Here is a 19,892-nt window from a genome sequence, read left to right as displayed (position 1 = left end):
TTTTTTCAAGTAAAACATTCACCCCAGATTACTGAAGAATATTGACTTGAATTCAATCAACCCTTTGGAATCACCTTGACTTCCTTTATCTCTCACACTCCATGTTATATCTATCAGCAGGTCAATTTACCAGGAAAATGACTAAAATCCAACTAATTTCTCATTATGGTTCTATCTGTTGCCTGTATTCTATAATAATGTCTTAACTGGTCTCCCTAATTTGGCTCTTACTGGTATAAGTCAACTTGTCAATGCTTCCAACCGAAGTAATACTCTATCAGAACAAGTTTACTAAAAAATGTTCAATTTGATCTCTTCTCTCTTTTGAGCAAGGTTGTGAAGTCATGAAGGGTTAAAATCAACATTCATCATTGCTTAGAAGACTCTCCAACCCCATCAGACAATAGTTACCTCCTCTCCCATTGCTCTCCGCCTTTCTTCCTCATACACGGCTTCTTGGCACCTACCTCAGATCCTTTCCTTGGTTGTTCTGCAAGAAATACTTTCCCCACTGATTTCTTCCTTGGAACTTTTCTCATTTCCTTCAGTTCTCAATCACCATTTGGGCTGTTTTCTTTGATTACTGTTATTTAAAAAGGCATGAACAGACTGACTTGCCCACCAGTCATTTTTTTCATCTTCTTTGTACTACTATGTTCCCTACAGAAATTATTCAGTAACAACTCTCCTTCAGTGCGTACTACATACTGAAGGCTTTACAAATTAACTCACTCCTCACAATACTGTCATCAAAGTATTAGGTATTCTTACATTTCCAAGTGGAAAATGAAACGCAGGGATCAGGCAATCACCCAAATCATCCATCCATCCACCCATCCATCCAGTGGGGCATCTGGGACTCTAGCCCACGGAATTGCACTGTGGAGTGCCTGCCACCTAGGCCTGCCTTATTAATGCTTTTTTTTTTTTAAAGTGATTGTGGATCTCTACTGGAATGCAAACTGCACTAGGGGGTATCCTTTGAAAAGTAGTTGCCCTAGCTCAGAGAACCCTTCCTGCCAACGCACCCCTCAACTAGAATGGGTTAAATCATACCACTAAGGGGGGGGGGAAGGGGGGACCTGACAGTTTAGCAACAGACGTCAATCTTGAAAGCTCTGCGCAAGGCTCGGATGGTGGGTGGTGGTTTGGGCAGGTTAGGGAAAATAAATTTTCAATAGCCCACAGGATCGCAATTAAGGGGGGGGAGGAGAGACCGGCAAGGAGGTGAGACCAGCACAGGCCACCTGGGATCCGGACACCACAGGCGAGCTGGCGTCTAGAAGTAGCCCCGCCCTCGTAGGTCCCGGCGGCGACGCTCACGCAAGCACGCACGCCACGCCCACAGCCGCGGCGAGTGCGCGAGGACATTTGGCCCCGCCCCTCCCCGTGACCCCGCCCCTGCCAGGACCAGCGCGGAGTGACCCGGAAGCGGTTGTGCGGTGGTGAGGCTCCTGTCCTGTTCTCTTTTCCGGTCGGCGTGTGCTGCGTGTGTGGCGTCCGCGGCACCCAGGCCTCCGCCATGAGCGTGCCGGCCTTCATCGACATCAGTGAGGAAGATCAGGTGCGCTCCTGGGCCGTGGGTACCGCCTGGGTGACGTGGGGACGGTCTCGGGGGCCGAGGCCGGGTCTGGGCACGGCGGGCGCGGTTTTCACCCCCACGTGGGAGCAGCCGGGTCCTGCGGCCCCGCCGCGGGGTCGCAGTGAGCCGCCGAGCTTCCAACGCCACGCGGCGCCCGTCGCCCCACTTGCCAGCTTCCCGGGAATCGGGACTTCCAGCTGTCGTCGGTGTTGATGACAGTATTTTTCGAATGATTAGGAATGGTGACTGCTTCCGTCCCTCGACGGCAGCCACTTCCGGTCAGCGGAAGCGCCTGGGGAAAAGCCACTTTGTATGAAAGTTTCAAAAATGCTTTTTATTTCTGTGCAGTCACAAAAGCGGAGGCGACCAGTATTTCCCCACGTGGACTCTTGCCTTCTGTTCTTGTTAGTGCAGGGGTGAGATCTGTTCTGAAACCCCAAACCATGTTGTCAGTCCATCCTTAAAGACTGGGAGCCATTACGCCGGGAGAACCACCCAGATCCGAACCCGATCCTTGAAATTTACAGTTTGAGGTTTGCTCTTTGGTGTTCAGGGCCGATGGTTTTCGTTTTCCCCATAGAAGAAGTTTAATTGGTTGGGAACTAAACTAAAGTTGAAATGGTAGTCTTTAAGTTGATTTTGTATCACTGAAAACTATTCTTTGAAATTTTAACTTTGTCCCTTGTTTTCTTGTGCTATCCCACTAAGGTGGAGATTTTAACTTTCACATCTTTGCTAGTCTAAGGATTACAGGGGTGAGTTCCCCTTACTCCCCCCCCAAGTCCTCCCCTAGAAATTCAGACCTACAACTGAAGAACAGAGTAAAGGGAAAGTAAATGGTGGGAATATCAAGACTGAGGGAAAGTTAGGCACTCATAAGAAGGACAGTGAAGCTGGTGCAAGTGGCTTAAGTATGATCCTAGCTACTCAGGAGGCTGAGATCAGAGGATCACAGTTCAAAGCCAGCCTGAGCAGACAAGTCCGCCTAAGACTCTTAACTCCAATAAACATTACTCAGAAAAAAACTGGAAGTGGCTCAAGTGGTAGACAGCAGCTGCTAGCCTTGAACACAGAGAGACTCAGGGACAGAGCCCAGATTCTGAGTTCAAGGCCCCCCCCCCCCCAAAGGATAGTGAAAGATGGGAGAAAAATGCTGATTAGCAAAGGAAAGAAACTTGTACCTGTAATTGGTTATAGATTACTCTTTATTAACATAAGAGCATCTGAATGCAGATGCTCTTGTTAATCTTATAGTGTCATTTGTTAGGTTACATACAGTACTGATGTAATATGTGAATTTCAAAGTAGCTGTTCCTTTCAAAGGAAGAAATACTTGACTGCTCTAAGTGTGTTTGGTCAAATGGTCAGCATGACTGGCAGTAAGATAGGAAATTTGTTATACTGCCCCAGAATCATTTTGTGGCATATAAGAATGGCATGAAAACAGTAATCTTGATTACTTGGAAAAAGTTTGTTTTGTAATTACAAAGTGAAGTGAACCTTTTGTCATTGTTGAAATATATTGTTTCCGTTATGAGGAAGCATGCTCTTCTGGTGGTATTTTTATTCTTTCTAATATATTTAGAGCTATTATTGTTATTACCACCATTATCTTGAGTCAGTACTGAGGCTTGAACTCAGAGCCTGGGTGCTGTTCCATAACCTTTTTTTTTTTGGTGGGTCATGAGGCTTGAACTCAACCTCGGCGCTATCCCTGAGCTCTTCAGCTCAAGGCTACTGCCCTATCCCTTGAGCCAAGCCACACTTCCATTTTCTAGAGGTTAATTGAAGATAAGAGTCTCAGGTCTTTTTGTGCCCACACTGGCTTTGAATCTTGATCCTCAGATCTCAGCCTCCTTAGTAGCTAGGATTTACAGGCGTGAGCCACCCTGTCTGGCTTCCATAACCTCTTTTCCACTCAAGACTTGAGCCTCAACCACTCCACTTCTGGCTTTTTGCTAGCAAATTAGAGATAAGACTTCCCTGGTCAGGCTGGCTTTGGATTGGAGTCCTCAGCTCTCAGTCTCCTGAGCAGCTAGGATTATAGGTGTGAGCTGCTGGTGCCCGGCCTCATTTTATTACTTTTAAAGCTGTCTGCGTTCATTTTTGACTACCGAGTCCTCAATACATTATTGAATCCATATGTAGGCAGAAGGGTAGGAAATGTCCAAGTTTGCTTACATTGATTATTGTATTAGAAAGTTTTTGATATACAACAAAATACAAGTGACTTATGAGAGGCTCCATCTAAGTGGTAGGTAGTATGCCTAGAGCCACAGACCTTGTGGAAGAAGGAAAACTTGTGGTTCCTATGGAGGAAGTAGGGAAGAAGCCCTTCAACCTACGTTAGAGTAGATTAATGTTTGTTTTTTTGTTTTTTCAAGAGGTTTTGAGGGCTGGGAGTGTGGCCTTGTGATCGAGTGCTTGCCTAGAATGCACAAAGTCCCGGGTTCAAGTCCTCTGTACCACATACACAGTCAAAGCTGGAAGTGGTGTTGTGGCTCAAGGTTTGAGGTCTTGTGTTGTGACATATAACAACCCTGTTTGGCCCCATAGGCTGCTGAGCTTCGTGCTTATCTGAAATCAAAAGGAGCTGAGATCTCAGAAGAAAACTCAGATGGTGGACTTCATGTTGATTTGGCTCAAATTATTGAAGCCTGTGATGTATGTCTGAAAGAGGATGATAAAGGTTTGTAATCTTTTTCTATTTCTTGATAATCATAAAAACAGACTTTGAAGTTTCAGTGGAAGCCAGCTTGGGAAAAATAGAAATTCATGAACTCTGTCAGTCAGTAGCTGTGGATGACTTGCACCTCACACCTGCTGTCACAGCTGTGGAGCAAGCGCAAGGCCTTTCACTGTTTAGAAACCAGATCTTAGCTAGCAGTTGCCTTCTTTGGTAAAATACAAACTCTGCCTTCTAAATGTTACTGAGCCACAGGGCTGGTTTAGATTAAATTCATACGTACTACATGTTTGATGCTTTCTGTTGACAGAAAAAGGACTCTCTAGAACTATTTCATAAGAACTAAACTACCTATTTTAGTGTCTCCAGTATAATCGCTTTCATTATTTGGGTAGTATGTATTTACTAGACATATTGAATGTTATGTTAATGTTGTGTTATTGATACTGTGATAGATGTTGAAAGTGTAATGAACAGCGTGGTATCGCTCCTGTTGATCCTGGAACCAGACAAGCAAGAAGCATTGATTGAGAGCCTGTGTGAAAAATTGGTCAAGTTTCGGGAAGGCGAGCGCCCATCTCTAAGACTGCAGCTGTAAGTTAGGATCTGAAATAAGCCTGGCTGTTTTTATGGCACTGCCATTTAATGGCTAAAAGCAAGAATTCTGAAACTTGACTATCAGCTATATCTCTTACTAGTAGTTACCTTAGGTGACAACTTAACCTTTGTGTGTCTTAATTTCTTCCTTTATAATAGGGAAGTTACTGTTGGTGCCATCTCAGATTTGTTGTGAAAGCAGATAACTGAACTTAACGTGGTCGTGTTTGATCTTAAACATTGTTTTACTTGTTTGTCAACCAGGCTAAGCAACCTTTTTCATGGGATGGATAAAAATACTCCTGTAAGGTACACTGTATACTGCAGCCTCATTAAAGTGGCTGCATCTTGCGGGGCCATCCAGTACATTCCAACCGAGCTGGATCAAGTGAGTTTCTTATTGAACACTTGCTCTACTTATACAAAATAGTTTAAAGAAAAATCAGTTATTTATATCGTAAATGTTATCTTTGAAATCCTGAAAATGCACTCTGCCATGTTACTAAATTTTCTCCTTTTGTGAATCTCACTGTAGGTGAGGAAATGGATTTCTGACTGGAATCTCACCACGGAAAAGAAACACACCCTCTTAAGACTACTTTATGAGGCACTTGTGGACTGCAAGAAAAGGTATTCAGAAGTAGGGAACTTACAACTCAATAGGCAATATAAAAAGGCAGGTGTGGCTTTTGAAGACCAGTAAAGCCAGTAATTTTTATTCTTTGTTCTCTGCAGTTGTTATAAACCTGTTTCTATAAATTGTACCTACTAAATTAAAAGATAGTTACAAAGATTAGGGTGTTTTTTCCCTCATCTGTAAACTTGTTAAAAGGCAACACTTGCTTTTGTTTTGGAACTGGTACAGTTGTTAATCCCAAAACTGTGTATGACATTTGACTTGTTTAATTAATGGTGCTCTGATATCTTAGTAGAGTGATTCTGTTGGTTTTGTTGAGTGGTGGTGAGGGTCCATCAGTCGGAGGTTCCCGCAGTTGGACACCAGTAGGTAATGCCTGTAATCCTAACACCTTGGGAGACTGAGATCGGGAAGGTTGTGTCCCAGGCTCACCAGAGCAGAGAAGTCAATGAGACTCTATTGGACAGAAAGAAAGCTGGGTGTGGTGGCACATGTTTGTTATCCCAGCTATGACAGGAAGCCTAACAGGTGGATTTCATGACAGGTATAAATCTGGGAACACTTTGAAGTCTGACAAGCTCAAAGAGACAGTGCTGACTTGTAGAGAGGTAATTACTGTGAAGGCATAAATAACCGGATATGATACAAGAAGGAGGTGTGTGCGTGTGTATGTATGTGTGTTAAGGCTTCCATGAGATTGATCATCAACTTATAAGAACAAAGACTTCACTTACAGAAGTGAATGCTACATTCATTTTGATCACATTGAGTTTGTGGCATCTATGTAGGCCACATACAATAGAAACAGAAAGCAGTCGATCTGAAGATCTGAAGCTGAGTTCAAGACCTTGACTTTCATTCAGTAGGTGACATAGGCCATGGTAACATATCATGTGACTAGGGAAAAGGAGCCAAGTGAGAAAAAGGTTTCTAGGCTGCAGTCATCTAAGGAACAAGAACAAGTTTAGTGAGGTGGAGAAAACTTGCATAGTGGGGATCTGAGCCAAGAGAAGAGCTTCTGAGAGAAAGGGGCGCAGTGCTGTTGACAGGCCAGGACTGGGTGTACAGAATGTCCACTGGGATGTATCTGTTTTTAAAGGATCTCAAATTCAAATACTGCAAACTAATTTTCACCCCAGAAAGCCACGGCTGTTGCAATAAACTTCAGCATGGTCCCTGGATTTTTCACTTTGTCTAGGGTATAGCATAGAATTCTTAGTATAGGATGTAAGACCTTTCTCTGTGGCCTACGCTTGGTGAATGTGGTGAAAACCATTTTTGAATGGTGCTGTGATAGAGTGCTAAAACTTTGTTTATATGAATAGTTGCTTAGCTTTCCTCTGTTTCATACACATACCTCACCTCACCTACCCTCTCTTTGCCATAACCCTAGACATTGTGAACGACCATGACCTTTCACAAGCTGGATAGTTAATGGCACCTATGTTTGTATGGCCCACAAGCTAAGAATGATTTTTATTTGTTTTTGCTGGTTATAGGGCTTGAACTTGGGGTCTGGGCACTGTCCCTGAGCTTTTGTTTTCAAGACTAGTGGTCTGCCTGCCACTTTTGAGTCACAGCTCCACTTACAGTTTTTGGGAATTTCCTGGCATGGCTGGCTTTGCAGTCCTCACATCTCAGCCTCTTGAGTGGCTGGGATTACAAGCGTGAAACAGTATTTGCATTTTTTTTTATTAAAGAATTTTATTAACATTGATTTTTACATCATTTCAAATGACATGTTTAGCAAACTAATACTCAAGAAGAGAATCTATATAATCACTAGCACTTAGTTTTTAGAACATAATCAAAATTAGGCTACAGGTTTGTGTATCATACATACATATTAATTTATGAAATAACACATTATGTCTATAGAGTCTTAGGTTTTTATGTCTATGTAGTTATGTGTATATTTCCAATACCATGTCCCTAGCATTAGGTATGCCAATATTGAGTCCTCTCTCTTGTACTGTTTGGATCTAATAGCCACATATTAAGGATACCATGTGCCTTTTGTTCCTTTGGTCTTGACTTGTCTCACTCAACATGATTCGCTCTAGATACATCCACTTCCCTGCGAATGCCATTATTTTATCTTGTCTGTTGGCTATGTAGAATTCCATTGTGTATATATACCACATTTTCTGTATCCATTCATCTGCAGTAGGGCATCTGGGTTGTTTCCATCACCTAGCTATTGTGAATAGTGCAGAGATAAACATAGTTGAGCCGGTGTCCTTTCGTATCTTGAGTTATGATGTTCAGGATAGATGCCCAGAAGTGGTATGGCTGGATCGTAAGGAAGGTCTATTTTCAGTTCTTTAAGAAACCTCCACACTGCTTTCCAGAGTGGCTGAACTAGCTTACAGTCCCACTAGCAGTGTAGTAGAGTTCCTTTTTCTCCACAACCCCGCCAACAACTGTCATTGTCTGAGTTCAAAATCTTGGCCATTCTTGTTGGGGTAAAGTTGTATCTTAGGGTTGTTTTTATTTGCATTTCCTTCATGACCATAGATGATGAGCATTTTCTCATATGCTTTTCTGCCATTTTAATCTCTTCTTCTGATAAGTGTCTCTTTAGTTCCCTTGCCCATTTAGTGAATGGTTTATTGGGTTTGGGAGGATTAGTTTCTTGAGTTCCCCATAGGTAGTGGATATTAAGCATTTGTCAGATGTATTATTGGTAAATATCTTTTTCCAGTTGGTTGGCTGTCTTTCTACTTTAGAAGCTATGCTTTTATCTGTGCAGAAACTTTATTTTTAGGTAGTCCCATTTATCGAGTCTCTCTCCAATCTGTTGTGACCCTGGGATTCTGTTCAGGAATCTTTTGCCTGTGCCTATGAGTTCCAGTGTGTCTCCTACTTGATCATGGAGCAGTTTCACAGTTTCCGGTCTGACATTGAGGTCTTTGATCCACTTTGAGTTAATGTTTGTGCATGGCGAAAGGCTAGGGTCAATTTTTAGTGTTCTGCATGTAGCTGCCCAGTTTTGCCAGAACCAATAGTTGAATAGACTGTATTTGTTCCTCTGTATATCTTTGGCTCCTTTGTTAAATACAAGTTGACTATAGGTATGTGGTTCTATTTCTGGGTCTTCTATTCTGTTCTACTGTTCTTCTGGTCTGTTTTTGTGCCAGTACCATGTGGTTTTTGTTATTATGGTCAGCATTTGCATTTTTATAATCAAAGCAAGAGTAATATTACATGATGTGAACATTATATGGATACCATATTTTGATGTCCATGAAATTTTATGGGTATACACATATAATAACTCATTTCTATATCATCTCTGACTATTTTTGCCAAGTTGAGTAGGTAAGTAGAGCATATATCTCATCCTACAAAACCTAAAGTATTGATTCCGTTACAGAAAGTATGTCCTTGTTAGACATGATCTATTCCATATAACTTAATTTCTGCCTGAAACATTCCTCTTTGAAGCTCAGTGCTTCTTTTTATAGCACCTATAAGAGTATTGATAACTCTTTGCTAAACACAGATTCAGGCTCAGTGAAGAATTTTGTCAACCTTTGCACTCCCAAGAATATTCAATGCATAATGGGCACAGAGTAGGTGGATTGATACCCATAGAAGGAATTGGAATTAAAGACTGTAGTTGATGTGAAGAACACTGTTAGAAAAATCTAGATCTGATTTCTCCCATTACAGCAATGTTTTCTAAACTAGCTGAAGATTCATCATTAAAGGAAGTAATGAAGGGTGAAGGTAAACATTTTCTGAGTTTCAAACAAAATGAATATATTTAGCTACTTTGCCCTCTTCATGACAAGTCATTGATCATGTGTGCAATTCTAAGGATAATTTAATTGGAGAGGTAGCTTAAACAGTTCTGTAAATATTTGATGCTGGCTCAGCAGCCATGCTTGTCTCAATAGTTTCCCATCCTGTTCCTTTATATTCAGTCTTTTCTCAGCTTAGAAAGTCATCTTCCCGCACCTTCTACCAATAGTGTTTTCCACAGCCAAGCCAACAATGTTTAGGGATATTTTATATCTTGAGTCTTTACTCAACGTTTCTTGAGATAGACTCCCTGGTCACTTGATAAAGCAACTTTCCCTTTCTACTTTACACTCCTGTGACTTTGTTACTTCACCTTTATTTCCTTTATAACATTTACTCATTAGTTATTTTCACTTAGTTCATCTGACTTTCATATTAAAAGGAATGTACCAGGATTTCTCCCTCCTCCCTCCCCCAGTTGAGGGGCTTGAACTCTGGACCTGGGCACTCTCCCTCAGCTCTTTAGCTCAAAGCTACCATTCTACCATACAAGCACAGCACCACTTCAAGTTTTCTGGTGGTTAATTGGAGAGTCTCACAGATTTTAGTGCCCAGGCTGGCTTTGAAACGCCCTTCTCAGATTTCAACCTCCTGAGTAGCTGGGATTACAGGCATGAGCCGCCGCCACCCAACTAAGTGCCAGGATTATTATTTCTCCTTTTCCTCATTCTTCTGTAGACAGGAACTGTATTTTGGTCTCGTTACATACCATTATAGATCCTGCCACTAAATAAGTGACAATAACTATATTCAGCTCCTAAAGCATTATTTCTTTTTAGTGATGCTGCTTCAAAAGTCATGGTGGAATTGCTTGGAAGTTACACAGAGGACAATGCTTCCCAGGCTCGAGTTGATGCTCACAGGTAATATTAAGCTTTGCCCTGATGAGAGCTAGTATGGATCTTACTGGCTGAACTGCCACATTCAAAATTTTGCTCCATGCCTTATTGAGAACTTATTGAAGAAGTTACTTGTTCTTTCTCGGCTTCTCTAAACAATGGCAAATGGGCATGATGGTATTGGAGGTCTCAGGGTTGGGAGGGACGACTATGATACGCCTGGAAAGCACTATGGCACATGGCGCACACTGCTGCTACTGCTACTCGCTCTTTGTTCACCTTGGTGCTTTCTCAACTTGTTTCTGTCTGCCAACTATTTTATTTCATATATGAAAATGGGTATACCTGATTTTCTGAAGATTTATAAGCCAGCTGGACACAGTAGCTCATGCCTGTAATCCTAGCTACTCAGGCAGCTGACATCTGAGGATCGCGCTCCACAACCAGCCTGGACACTAAAGACCGTGAAACTTTTATCTCCAATTAACCACTAGGAAAGCAAAAGTGGCACAGTGGCTCAAACGATAGAGTAGTATAGAGTGGTAGCCTTGAGCTGCAGAGCTCAGAGACGGCACCCAGGCCCAGAGTCCAAGCCCTACAATTAACCAAAAAAAAAAAAAAGAGTTATAAGCCTGTTTGAACCCCTTCTTGAACCTTTTTTGTAGTGTTATATATTGGATTCTTAGTTTACTGAAAATATCTTGTGCAAAAAAAAAACCTCTGCCTTTTGTTTTCTAATTAAGGTGTATTGTACGAGCCCTGAAAGATCCAAACGCATTTCTTTTTGACCATCTTCTTACTTTAAAACCAGTCAAATTTTTGGAAGGCGAGCTTATTCATGATGTAAGTAGATTGTTCTTTAATATGAAAAAGTCTCTTTTTTCTAAAATCTTATATGCTGAAACAACAATACTTTTTCTTTGCATCAATTGATATAACTACTGGAGAGATCCTACTGCTTTTATTTCCAGATCAGGTTGATACTTAGGCCCGGGTCTTCTCCAACCACTGAAAACAGTGCCATTCTTCCTTTCCTTCATCTCCTTAATTAGCCCATTATGAACTTCTTGTTTGAATTAATGTTAGGAGCCTAAATTGGGAAGATACATGTAACATTTTAAATCATAATCTGGGTCCTATATGGCTTATACTTGTAATTCTAGCTACTTGGGAGTCTGAGATCTGAATATTGTAATTCGAAGCCAGTATGTAAGACTCTTATCTACAGTTAACCACCAAAAAGATAGAGGGGGAAGGCACTAGCCTTGAGCAGAAAACGCTAAGAGATAGGGCTTAGGCCCTGACCAAAGGACCAGCCTGGGACCAGCACCAAAAAACAAGCCAAAAAAAAGAATAAAAACACTCATGTATACTCTCCTATTATCACAGCATATAGGAGGCTGGGGTAGAGGTTTGCAAACTCAAGACAAACCTTACAAGACTTTCTCAAAAATAAACCAGAAAAAAAAAACACATACTTTTGAAATGCGAGTATACTTTATTATTTTCTATTTGAGCTACTCCATTCACACCATCTTCATTGTCCATAGTTTATGAGCCATATGAAAGTGGATGATTTGAGAGGTAATCTGGTGAAACCATTGTATCTTCCCTAAAACGTAGTTTTCTTGTTAGAAGTTGGTATCTTTAAAAAAAAAATCTTGAGTATGATTTTTAATCTTCCTTTTCCCCTTCTCTCTGTAGCTTTTAACCATTTTTGTGAGTGCTAAGTTGGCATCCTATGTCAAGTTTTATCAGAATAATAAAGACTTCATTGATTCACTTGGTAAGTGTTGGGATTTTGAGGGTGATAGAAAGGTGGAATCATGTCACTCTGTAAAAGCTGTCTACTGTGAGACCCTGCACATGTACTTGTAGCTTGTGTATGTAGTGACCTACAGAGACATTGAAATGATGACATAAGGATGAATTGGGAACCAGAAACAAGGCTATAAATGGCTTTTTTTTGTTGTTTTGTTTTGTTTTAGACAAGAGCATGAAACTAACAGGTAAATAACCTGAATCTTCTCTTCGATAAAGTCCTTAAGCCCTTCTAATTCTGCAGTACTGTGATTCTCATTAAATGATAGCAGGGGGCGGAAAAAAGGTATATTTAGAAAAGAGTCAGATCAAAATAGTTTCATTAATGTGTTCTTAAAATTTGTGAGAGGCTGCAGAAAAGCAATTGAAAGAATCTTTACTCTGGTCACAATGGTGACTCTTGGAGATTTGCTGAAAAAAAGTTGTTGCTTTGGCCGGGAGCATAGTCTAGTGGTAGAATGCGTGCCTAGCATACACAAAGCCCTGAGTTCCTGGTTCCTCAGTACCCCAAATACGGAAAAAGCCAGTAGTGGTGCTGTAGCTCCACTAGCTAGAACACTAGCCTTGAGAAAGCCCAAGAACAGTGGCCAGACCCTGGGTTCAAGCCCCAGGACTGGTAAAAGGAAAAAAAGGTTGGGGCCGTTAGTTTGGCCTAGTATTAGAGTGTTTGCCTAGCATGCACAAAGACCTAGGTTCGATTCCTCCATACCACATAGGGAAAAAAAAGCCAGAAATGGTACTGACACTTGAGTGGTAGAGCTTTAGCCTTGAGAAAGTCCAAGGACAATGCTCAGGCCCTGAACTCAAGCCCAGGACTGGCCAAAAAAAAAAAGCTGTTGCTTTAAATATGTACGTGTGTGAGTAGACAACCTTATTCTTTTTTTTTTTTTTTTTTTTTTTGCCAGTCCTGGGCTTGAGCTCAGGGCCTGAGCACTGTCCTTGGACTTTCTCAAGGCTAGAGCTCTACCACTTGAGCCTCAGCACCACTTCCGGCGTTTTTCTATATGTGGTACGGAGGAATCAAACCCGGGTCTTCATACATGCTAGGCAAGCACTTTAACCACTAGGCCAAACTCCCGGCCGACAACCTTATTCTTTAGATGCATGGTGGTTTATATTTTGAGTGGGTTTTTTTTGTTTTTTTAATAGGTGTAGTTAAAACACTATAGTCAGGCAGCAGTGGCTCATTCTTGTAATCCTAGCTACTCAGGAACCTGAGATTTGAGGATCGCAGTTCAAAGCCAGCCCAGGGATGAAAATCCTCGAGACTCTTGTCTCCAGTTAACCACCAGAAGATTGGAAGTGGCACTGTGGCTCAAGTGGTAGAGTGCTAGCCTTGAGCTAATGAGCTCAGGGGCAGCTCCCAGTCCTTCAACCAACAAAAAAGAAAGAACATAGTTCTTTTCCCTCCATAATATTTCATTCATGTTTGGATACCACATTGCCCCTCCTTCCCCCAACTTGCTTTACTCATTACCTTACCTCATCCATCATTACCAAAAAGTTAAGAAGTACAGAGTATGTACCATTGTTCATTAGATCTAGGGAAATAGAAATGAATATGTAATGATTTTACTCAATAATAGAAACTTCGCTACACACTTTTGTTGCAAACAGTATAAAAAGTCTGATTTTTGATCTTTGAATTTCATTGTCTTAATTCATCAGATCTCAGAAGATTGAATTGAATTATTATCTTCATTGAGTAGACCCCACATACTGTCAATATTTTAATTGTCTTTCAGAGCATATTTTTAACACTTAAGATTACAGGAGACTACTTAGAAAAGTTGTAGTTTTACAGATTCAGATTGTAAACTGTTTGTTGTTTGGGTTTGTTTTTTTGTGTTTTTTTTGCAAGAGCATCAACTGTGAAACTAATGGAATTAATTTTTCTGTTAGGCAATAACCAAAATCCATTAGAGGTTGATTGTTTCATATTAAAACAGAACTGTAACTTTCTTGATTGTTTGAGGTGTAGATGAAAAACAGTGTAGTTATAATCTACTTGATCCTAGACTAGATGAAACTTAGTTCCTGTCATTTGTAAATCTTGTGCAGCCACTGGGATTGGGGAAGACTGATATTTGATGGTAAGGCATTTGAAATATAACAAAGATTTAAGTTAGATGCAAAAGGGTGTAAAATGCTTTGCCAGGTGCACTAGACCCAGAAAACCACATTCTGTCCCAGTTAATTTGCTTTGTGGCATGAAGTTGTGTGATGGAATGTTAATGTCAGCAACCTCTTTATTTACACACCAAGGCAAAAGGAGTAGTAATTAACACTTTGACACTCCCCCATTGATGTGTAATTGACTGTTTCAAAGGAGCACTGGTTCATAAGCTATTGCATGCATTAAAACTGCGTTTTCTATATTGCAGCATTTTAAGACGGGTCAGTGACAATGCAGAAATTGCTCAATGATGCACATTTTTTTATTACTGCATTAAGCTCTTGACATATTAGTAATGAATAAATGTTTCCATAAAATTAGATTTTTTATAACTTTAAAATTGAAATATGACACACAGCACTGTGCCTTCCTCTTTGAAGGTAGTATTCTAGTTTTATGAAACAAATATGGCTTCCTTTAACTCATACTTTACCTGCTTGCTTAGCAGTTTGATGATCAGAACGAAAGCACTAAAGGCTTTAAATGTGGTTTGTTTTAAAGTAGTGGCTTTAAGCATTTATTTGAGGAATTTTTAGGCATTTTCCAAAAGGAAAAGAGAATAATTTTATGTAGTTTATTTTAGAAATAATCTTCATCCCTTTGATACGTTTATTTCACTTATTTAAGGTTGTAACTACACAAAGTAACAGTGAAATTTAAAGAATTTAATTGGATCTTACAATTTATTTTATCATATTCAAAGGATATATATGCCCATGGAAGTGGAATATTTAGGAATTTTTAAGAACCTTCTGTAATATTGCTTTCATGGGAAAAAGTTCCTAACATTGTTAATTTATTGTTATGACTAGAAGTCAAATTCCCTAATCTGCCTTTGATTTTGAACATCTTTGTAAATTAAGAATCTTCTATTAGCAATTTGTTCATATAAAATGTGTTGGAAAAAAAAACATTTTATTAAATGTTTATGTTTGGAGTTCTTAATTTGTTAAACCATTTCTTACAGCTGAAAGTTGATTTCCACAGGTGGTATCAGGCTGTTAAAGCATGTATTTTTTATTATTATTATTATCAGTAACAACTTGGGGCAGAAGTATCATTATCTTGTGTCAACTGAATTGCCCTAACATGTCCACATGTAATCTGGTGTTATCCAGTTGTTACCTTCTTGCTTCAGAAAGTTAATCAGCATCTGATTTGCATTTGTTAATTAGGGTTAATGTGCATTAATTGATTTTTTGATGCTTGTAGATTACCATTAAACCCAGTTAACAATACTTACTTTTGCACCTCATTCATTTGAGTTATGATGATCATGTTTTTTGTTGAATCTGTGCCAAATAGGAAGTCTGTATCATAATTGCAGCTAATTAACAGATAATCATGTGTTATATTAACGGGCTCCTCTAGTATTCCACTAATAAATGAATGTTATAAATTTCATATTTAGGGATTGCTTGGACATAGAACTTTTAGCAATACAAACTTGAGACTGAATTACTAGAAGCACATAGTTGAGCATTTACTGAGTTTGTATAATTTGAAAGTTGAAAGAAACATGCAAATCTATATATTGGTTTTAGTTTTTATAATATCATTAGAACAAATACATATGATATCCTCCTATAATTGTTTCAGCTTAAAACCATGTTAGAATTTAGAACTTTTAAATTATTTTGTCTTTTTATTTTTAACTTAATTTTATTTTTCGGTCAGTCCTGGGTCTTGAACGCAGCCTGAGCACTGTTGTTGGGCTTACTCAAGGTTAGTGCTCTACCACTGGAGCCACAGCGACATTTCCAGCCTTTTTCTGTATATGTGGTGCCAAGGAATCGAACCTAGGTCTTCATGCATGCTAGGCAAGCACTCTTACCACTAGTCCAAACTCTAGGCCTATTTTTAAACTTTGCTCCTAGGAGCTGGGCTCAGTGACTCATGCCTGTAATTGTAGCTACTCAAGACACTAAGATCTGAGGATCATGGTTCAAAGCCATCCTGGGCAATACAAACCCCTGAGACTCTTATCTCCAATTAAGCACTAGCCAACTAGTATTAAAGCATATTGGCCTAAAATTGCTAATATTATATATATATATATATATATACACACACATACATACATATATATATGTGTGTGTGTGTACAAGTGTTGAAGACATTTTTGGCAAGTTTTTATTTGTAAGTATTGGGTCCTGAGTGGCATGATGGGAAATATATAATATTTTCATAACTGAAAATGTGTAGGAAAATATTTTATGTATGTACTCATCATGGTGACAGAGTAGATAAGGAATGCTGGGGCTGGGAGTTTGCCCTAGTGGTGGAGTGCTTGGGTAGCATACAAGAAGACCTGGGTTCGATTCCTTGGTACCACATACATAGAAAAAGCCAGAAGTGGTGCTGTGACTCAGGTAGTAGAGCTCTAGCCTTGAGAAAGTCCAAGGTCAGTGCTCAGGCCCTAAGTTCAAGCTCCAAGACTGGCAAAGAAAAAAATCCTGTGTATTTAAGTGAGCTTAAAACAAGCTTAGGCAATCTAACTGTATGTACTCTACGGAGTACATTTCCTAGAATGTATAAATATAAAACTGGTACAAAAATTTTAGATTCAAAAAATAGTACTTGTAACACATTCTTTGAACCTAAGTAGTCACCTATGGCATTATGGAAACAAATGTTACAGAAAATCATTTTTATATATGGGGTGTATGTAATTAATGAATTTGTAAAAATGAGGCTAAGGGTTGTGGTATACCCATGTGTTTACCCAATACACTAAACAAATTCACCTCTCAGCCACATTCCTGTTCTTCACCTCTCTCCTCTCCCATTTGGAAAATAAATTTTAAACATAATGTCAGTTTGTGGACTGCAAATACAACTTGGTCAAAAATATTCTAAATTCTCAGTGATTTCCACAGCTTAACTCAAGAATTGTAATTATATAGATGTTTCATTGGTTTAGGGACTCACCAGGGTTTCACTATTGTTATTCAGGCCTGTTACACGAACAGAACATGGCAAAAATGCGACTACTTACTTTTATGGGAATGGCAGTAGAAAATAAGGAAATTTCTTTTGATACAATGCAGCAAGAACTTCAGATTGGAGCCGATGATGTTGAAGCCTTTGTTATTGATGGTAAGGCAATTAGAACATTTTTTTTCCTGTTATGTGGAAATTGGGATTTTTATCTTGAAAACTTAGCCTAACAGATTGTTTTATAACAAATATATATGTTTAATTGATAGGCAGATATATTTGTAGATTGAAAATTCAGTAGACAATGGTTATGCAGTTTTCAGTCTTATGGCTGATGTGCCAATATTCAGTTATTACTACATAGTGTTTATTAAAAATTTTAGTTATAGCTAGACCCCAGTTACTCACACCTATAATCCTAGCTACTTGGGAGTACAGAGATTCTGAGCCAGCCTAGGCAAATTGGAGATTTACTGTAGTTAACTAAAAAAAGCCAGAAGTGGGGGGGTAGCTAAAGTAGTAGAGCTACTTGTGAGTAAGGAGTACAGGGCCAAGTTAAGCCCCAGTACAGGAAACAAAACAATTCTAGTTTTCCTTTAATTGCACACAGCAGGTGAACTAAGTTCCCAGTAAGGTTTTACTCTTACATGACAATTAAGAGACCTACATCATTAGAAATGATATCAATCCTTCTATAAATTTTATTTATCAGTTGTAGGTCTTGAACTCTGGGCCTGGATGCTGTTTCTGTTTCTTCAGTTAAAGGCTAGTGCTCTAATACTTGTGGTAGCCACAGCACCACTTCTGGTTTATAAAATAACACTGGGAACAATGCAAAATTTTGTTGTATTTTGTTTTCCATTAATTATCTGTCTTAGAAAGTTTCTGTATGACGTATCATATAAAAATCTTTTTTCAGCGGTAAGAACTAAAATGGTATACTGCAAAATTGATCAGACCCAGAGAAAAGTAGTTGTCAGGTAAGACATTTAATACTTTGCTGCTTTTTGTAGAGCATTTATTTCAATCTGATCACTGTGTTTCACAAAAATATTTAGAGAACCAAGGTACTGTTCTTAGCTGTTGACTGTAGTTAAATAGTGGCTATTTATCATAATTTTATTAAAGTTGGAACTGAATGTGATTAGCTTATTTAATGAAAGAGTCCTATTTTCCAGCACATTTCATTTAATGACTGAGCACTGCCTAGAATACTAATGACTTTTGAGTCTGTTTTTATAGAGTTGGTGAGGATAGAAGGTTTAGAATCAATATGGCAAAAAGTAATTTTTAAAAAGTAAGCCTCTGATTTTTAAATTCTCTAATTTTAAATTGTCTTTTATTAAAGTTTTGTTTCTAAGTAGATTCAGATTTGTATCATATTATGAAGGAATATCAGGATAGCAGGTTGACTAATTTTATTTTTTGTTTTTTGATTTTTAGTCATAGCACACATCGGACATTCGGAAAACAGCAGTGGCAACAACTGTATGATACACTTAATGCTTGGAAACAAAACTTGAACAAAGTGAAAAACAGCCTTTTGAGTCTTTCTGATACCTGAAATTTAATGCATACAATTTTGTTCTTTTGGGGGAAAAAAAAGAAATCCTAGTAAAATATCATACTAAAATCCTTAGTAGTATGGACATTTATTCTCTCAAATTTAAAAAAATTCCAGAAATAGAAAAGTTATAAACTATAAAATGTTACTTTGCCTTACACAACACATGAATTCTGTTGGAAAGGATGCTGAAGGAATAATACTTTGAAAGAATTACAGAGGGAAAGACAAAAACTTAAAGGTAATTATGGAACTGTGGGTACCAACAGCCAACTCAGCTAATCTAGAAAAGATTAATAATGTATTTGCAGAACAGATACATAACAAAACTGCATCACATTAGAAAAATTGGAAAAGGCAAGACAAACAACTCTATTGCTTTATATGATGTTTTCACTTACGTCAGTGTTTTCTTATTTCACCAATGGGTGCATTTATCACCACTGCTTAGTCTGTTTTTTCCAGCATCTCTTCTGCTTTTCTTTTTTTAGATTGGTTGTCATTTTCTACACTTAGGAATTTTGCAATTCCAGTTAGTTGATTTGTAACATGATCTTGCCAATCATCTTCATCAGGAGAGGCAGCCAGATCAAGAGTAGGTTTAACTTTGTTTGCTTGAAAATGGCTTTGTAGCACAGGTGAAATCATAACCTTTCCTTTTACCTAAGAAAGATGGAATTTATTTTACCTTAGAAGTTATTGTCTGAAGGAAATTGGTAAACCTCTTAAATTGTCAGTACATCTTTGCAGCAGATTAACAATGACATTAGTAGATTTAGCACACACAAAATCCTGTACAAAGTGAATATGTCATTTTATGAGGTAGCTCTTCAAAAATCTTAATAAATTCCAGGAATACCACATTTCTAAAAGTGTTGAGTTTACAACAAAAAATTTTAAACTATGTAGGTAAAACTCAGCTTTGCTTTTTACACCTCTCCCAAACATGTCTATTTTTGTGTCTTCTATCAAAACTGCTAAAAAAAAAAAAAAAAAAACTCCTTGTTCATGTTTCCTCTCACACTTCTGCACTCTATTGTTTAAAAAACAGGAAGATACATTGAGGTATTTAGAAGGTGGCATGCTTCCAAGATACTGCAACAAGTGCTACTTATAAAATACCATGTTTTAAAACAATAACTTCCATTTTAAGGGCTTTTTTTCTATTAGTAAAATATTTATTGGAAATAGAAAAATTTATGTAAAGAAACTTAAAATTAATAATTGACTATCCCGAGAGATG

At 38.7% G+C, this 19,892-nt stretch overlaps 3 protein-coding genes across 5 annotated transcripts in view; 1 reads left to right on the top strand and 2 right to left on the bottom strand.

The window, feature by feature from the left end:
• Wt1 (WT1 transcription factor) overlaps nt 1–564 on the bottom strand; it is a 148,013-nt gene extending 147,449 nt beyond the window's left edge. The window contains exon 1 of the mRNA XM_090347932.1: nt 468–564. The gene's annotated coding sequence lies outside the window, so the exon portion shown is untranslated. The remainder of the gene's footprint in view (nt 1–467) is intronic.
• Nucleotides 565–1,429: 865 nt separating this feature from the next.
• Nucleotides 1,430–18,718, top strand: Eif3m (eukaryotic translation initiation factor 3 subunit M). Its single transcript, XM_090347931.1, has 11 exons — nt 1,430–1,564; nt 4,139–4,271; nt 4,724–4,862; nt 5,130–5,253; nt 5,401–5,495; nt 10,089–10,172; nt 10,892–10,991; nt 11,853–11,934; nt 17,101–17,244; nt 18,005–18,065; nt 18,529–18,718. Exons 1-11 carry the CDS (start codon nt 1,523–1,525, stop codon nt 18,647–18,649), a joined length of 1,125 nt encoding a protein of 374 aa, XP_090204057.1. The 5' UTR covers nt 1,430–1,522; the 3' UTR covers nt 18,650–18,718.
• Nucleotides 18,694–19,892, bottom strand: part of Ccdc73 (coiled-coil domain containing 73) — a 102,621-nt gene continuing 101,422 nt past the window's right edge. For all 3 annotated transcript variants that reach the window (XM_090347929.1, XM_090347927.1, XM_090347930.1), the window contains one exon: nt 18,694–19,312. In XM_090347929.1, the coding sequence (XP_090204055.1) occupies nt 19,097–19,312 (216 nt within the window). In that variant the 3' untranslated portion in view covers nt 18,694–19,096. The remainder of the gene's footprint in view (nt 19,313–19,892) is intronic.

This window comes from Megascapheus bottae, chromosome 16 (assembly GCF_031878675.1).
Source record: "Megascapheus bottae isolate mThoBot1 chromosome 16, mThoBot2.hap1, whole genome shotgun sequence".
NCBI classification, from domain to species: domain Eukaryota; kingdom Metazoa; phylum Chordata; class Mammalia; order Rodentia; family Geomyidae; genus Megascapheus; species Megascapheus bottae.
The sequence above is the reverse complement of the archived record's forward strand: the minus strand, read 5'-3'. Positions and strand labels throughout refer to the sequence as shown.

Excerpts from the sequence above, each read along its gene's own strand:
- Eif3m (XM_090347931.1), top strand. The coding sequence starts at position 1,523 with ATGAGCGTGCCGGCCTTCATCGACATCAGTGAGGAAGATCAG. Across the intron at positions 1,565-4,138 it reads ACATCAGTGAGGAAGATCAG|GCTGCTGAGCTTCGTGCTTA; the intron begins GTGCGCTCCTGG and ends TTGGCCCCATAG. Across the intron at positions 10,992-11,852 it reads AAGGCGAGCTTATTCATGAT|CTTTTAACCATTTTTGTGAG; the intron begins GTAAGTAGATTG and ends TTCTCTCTGTAG.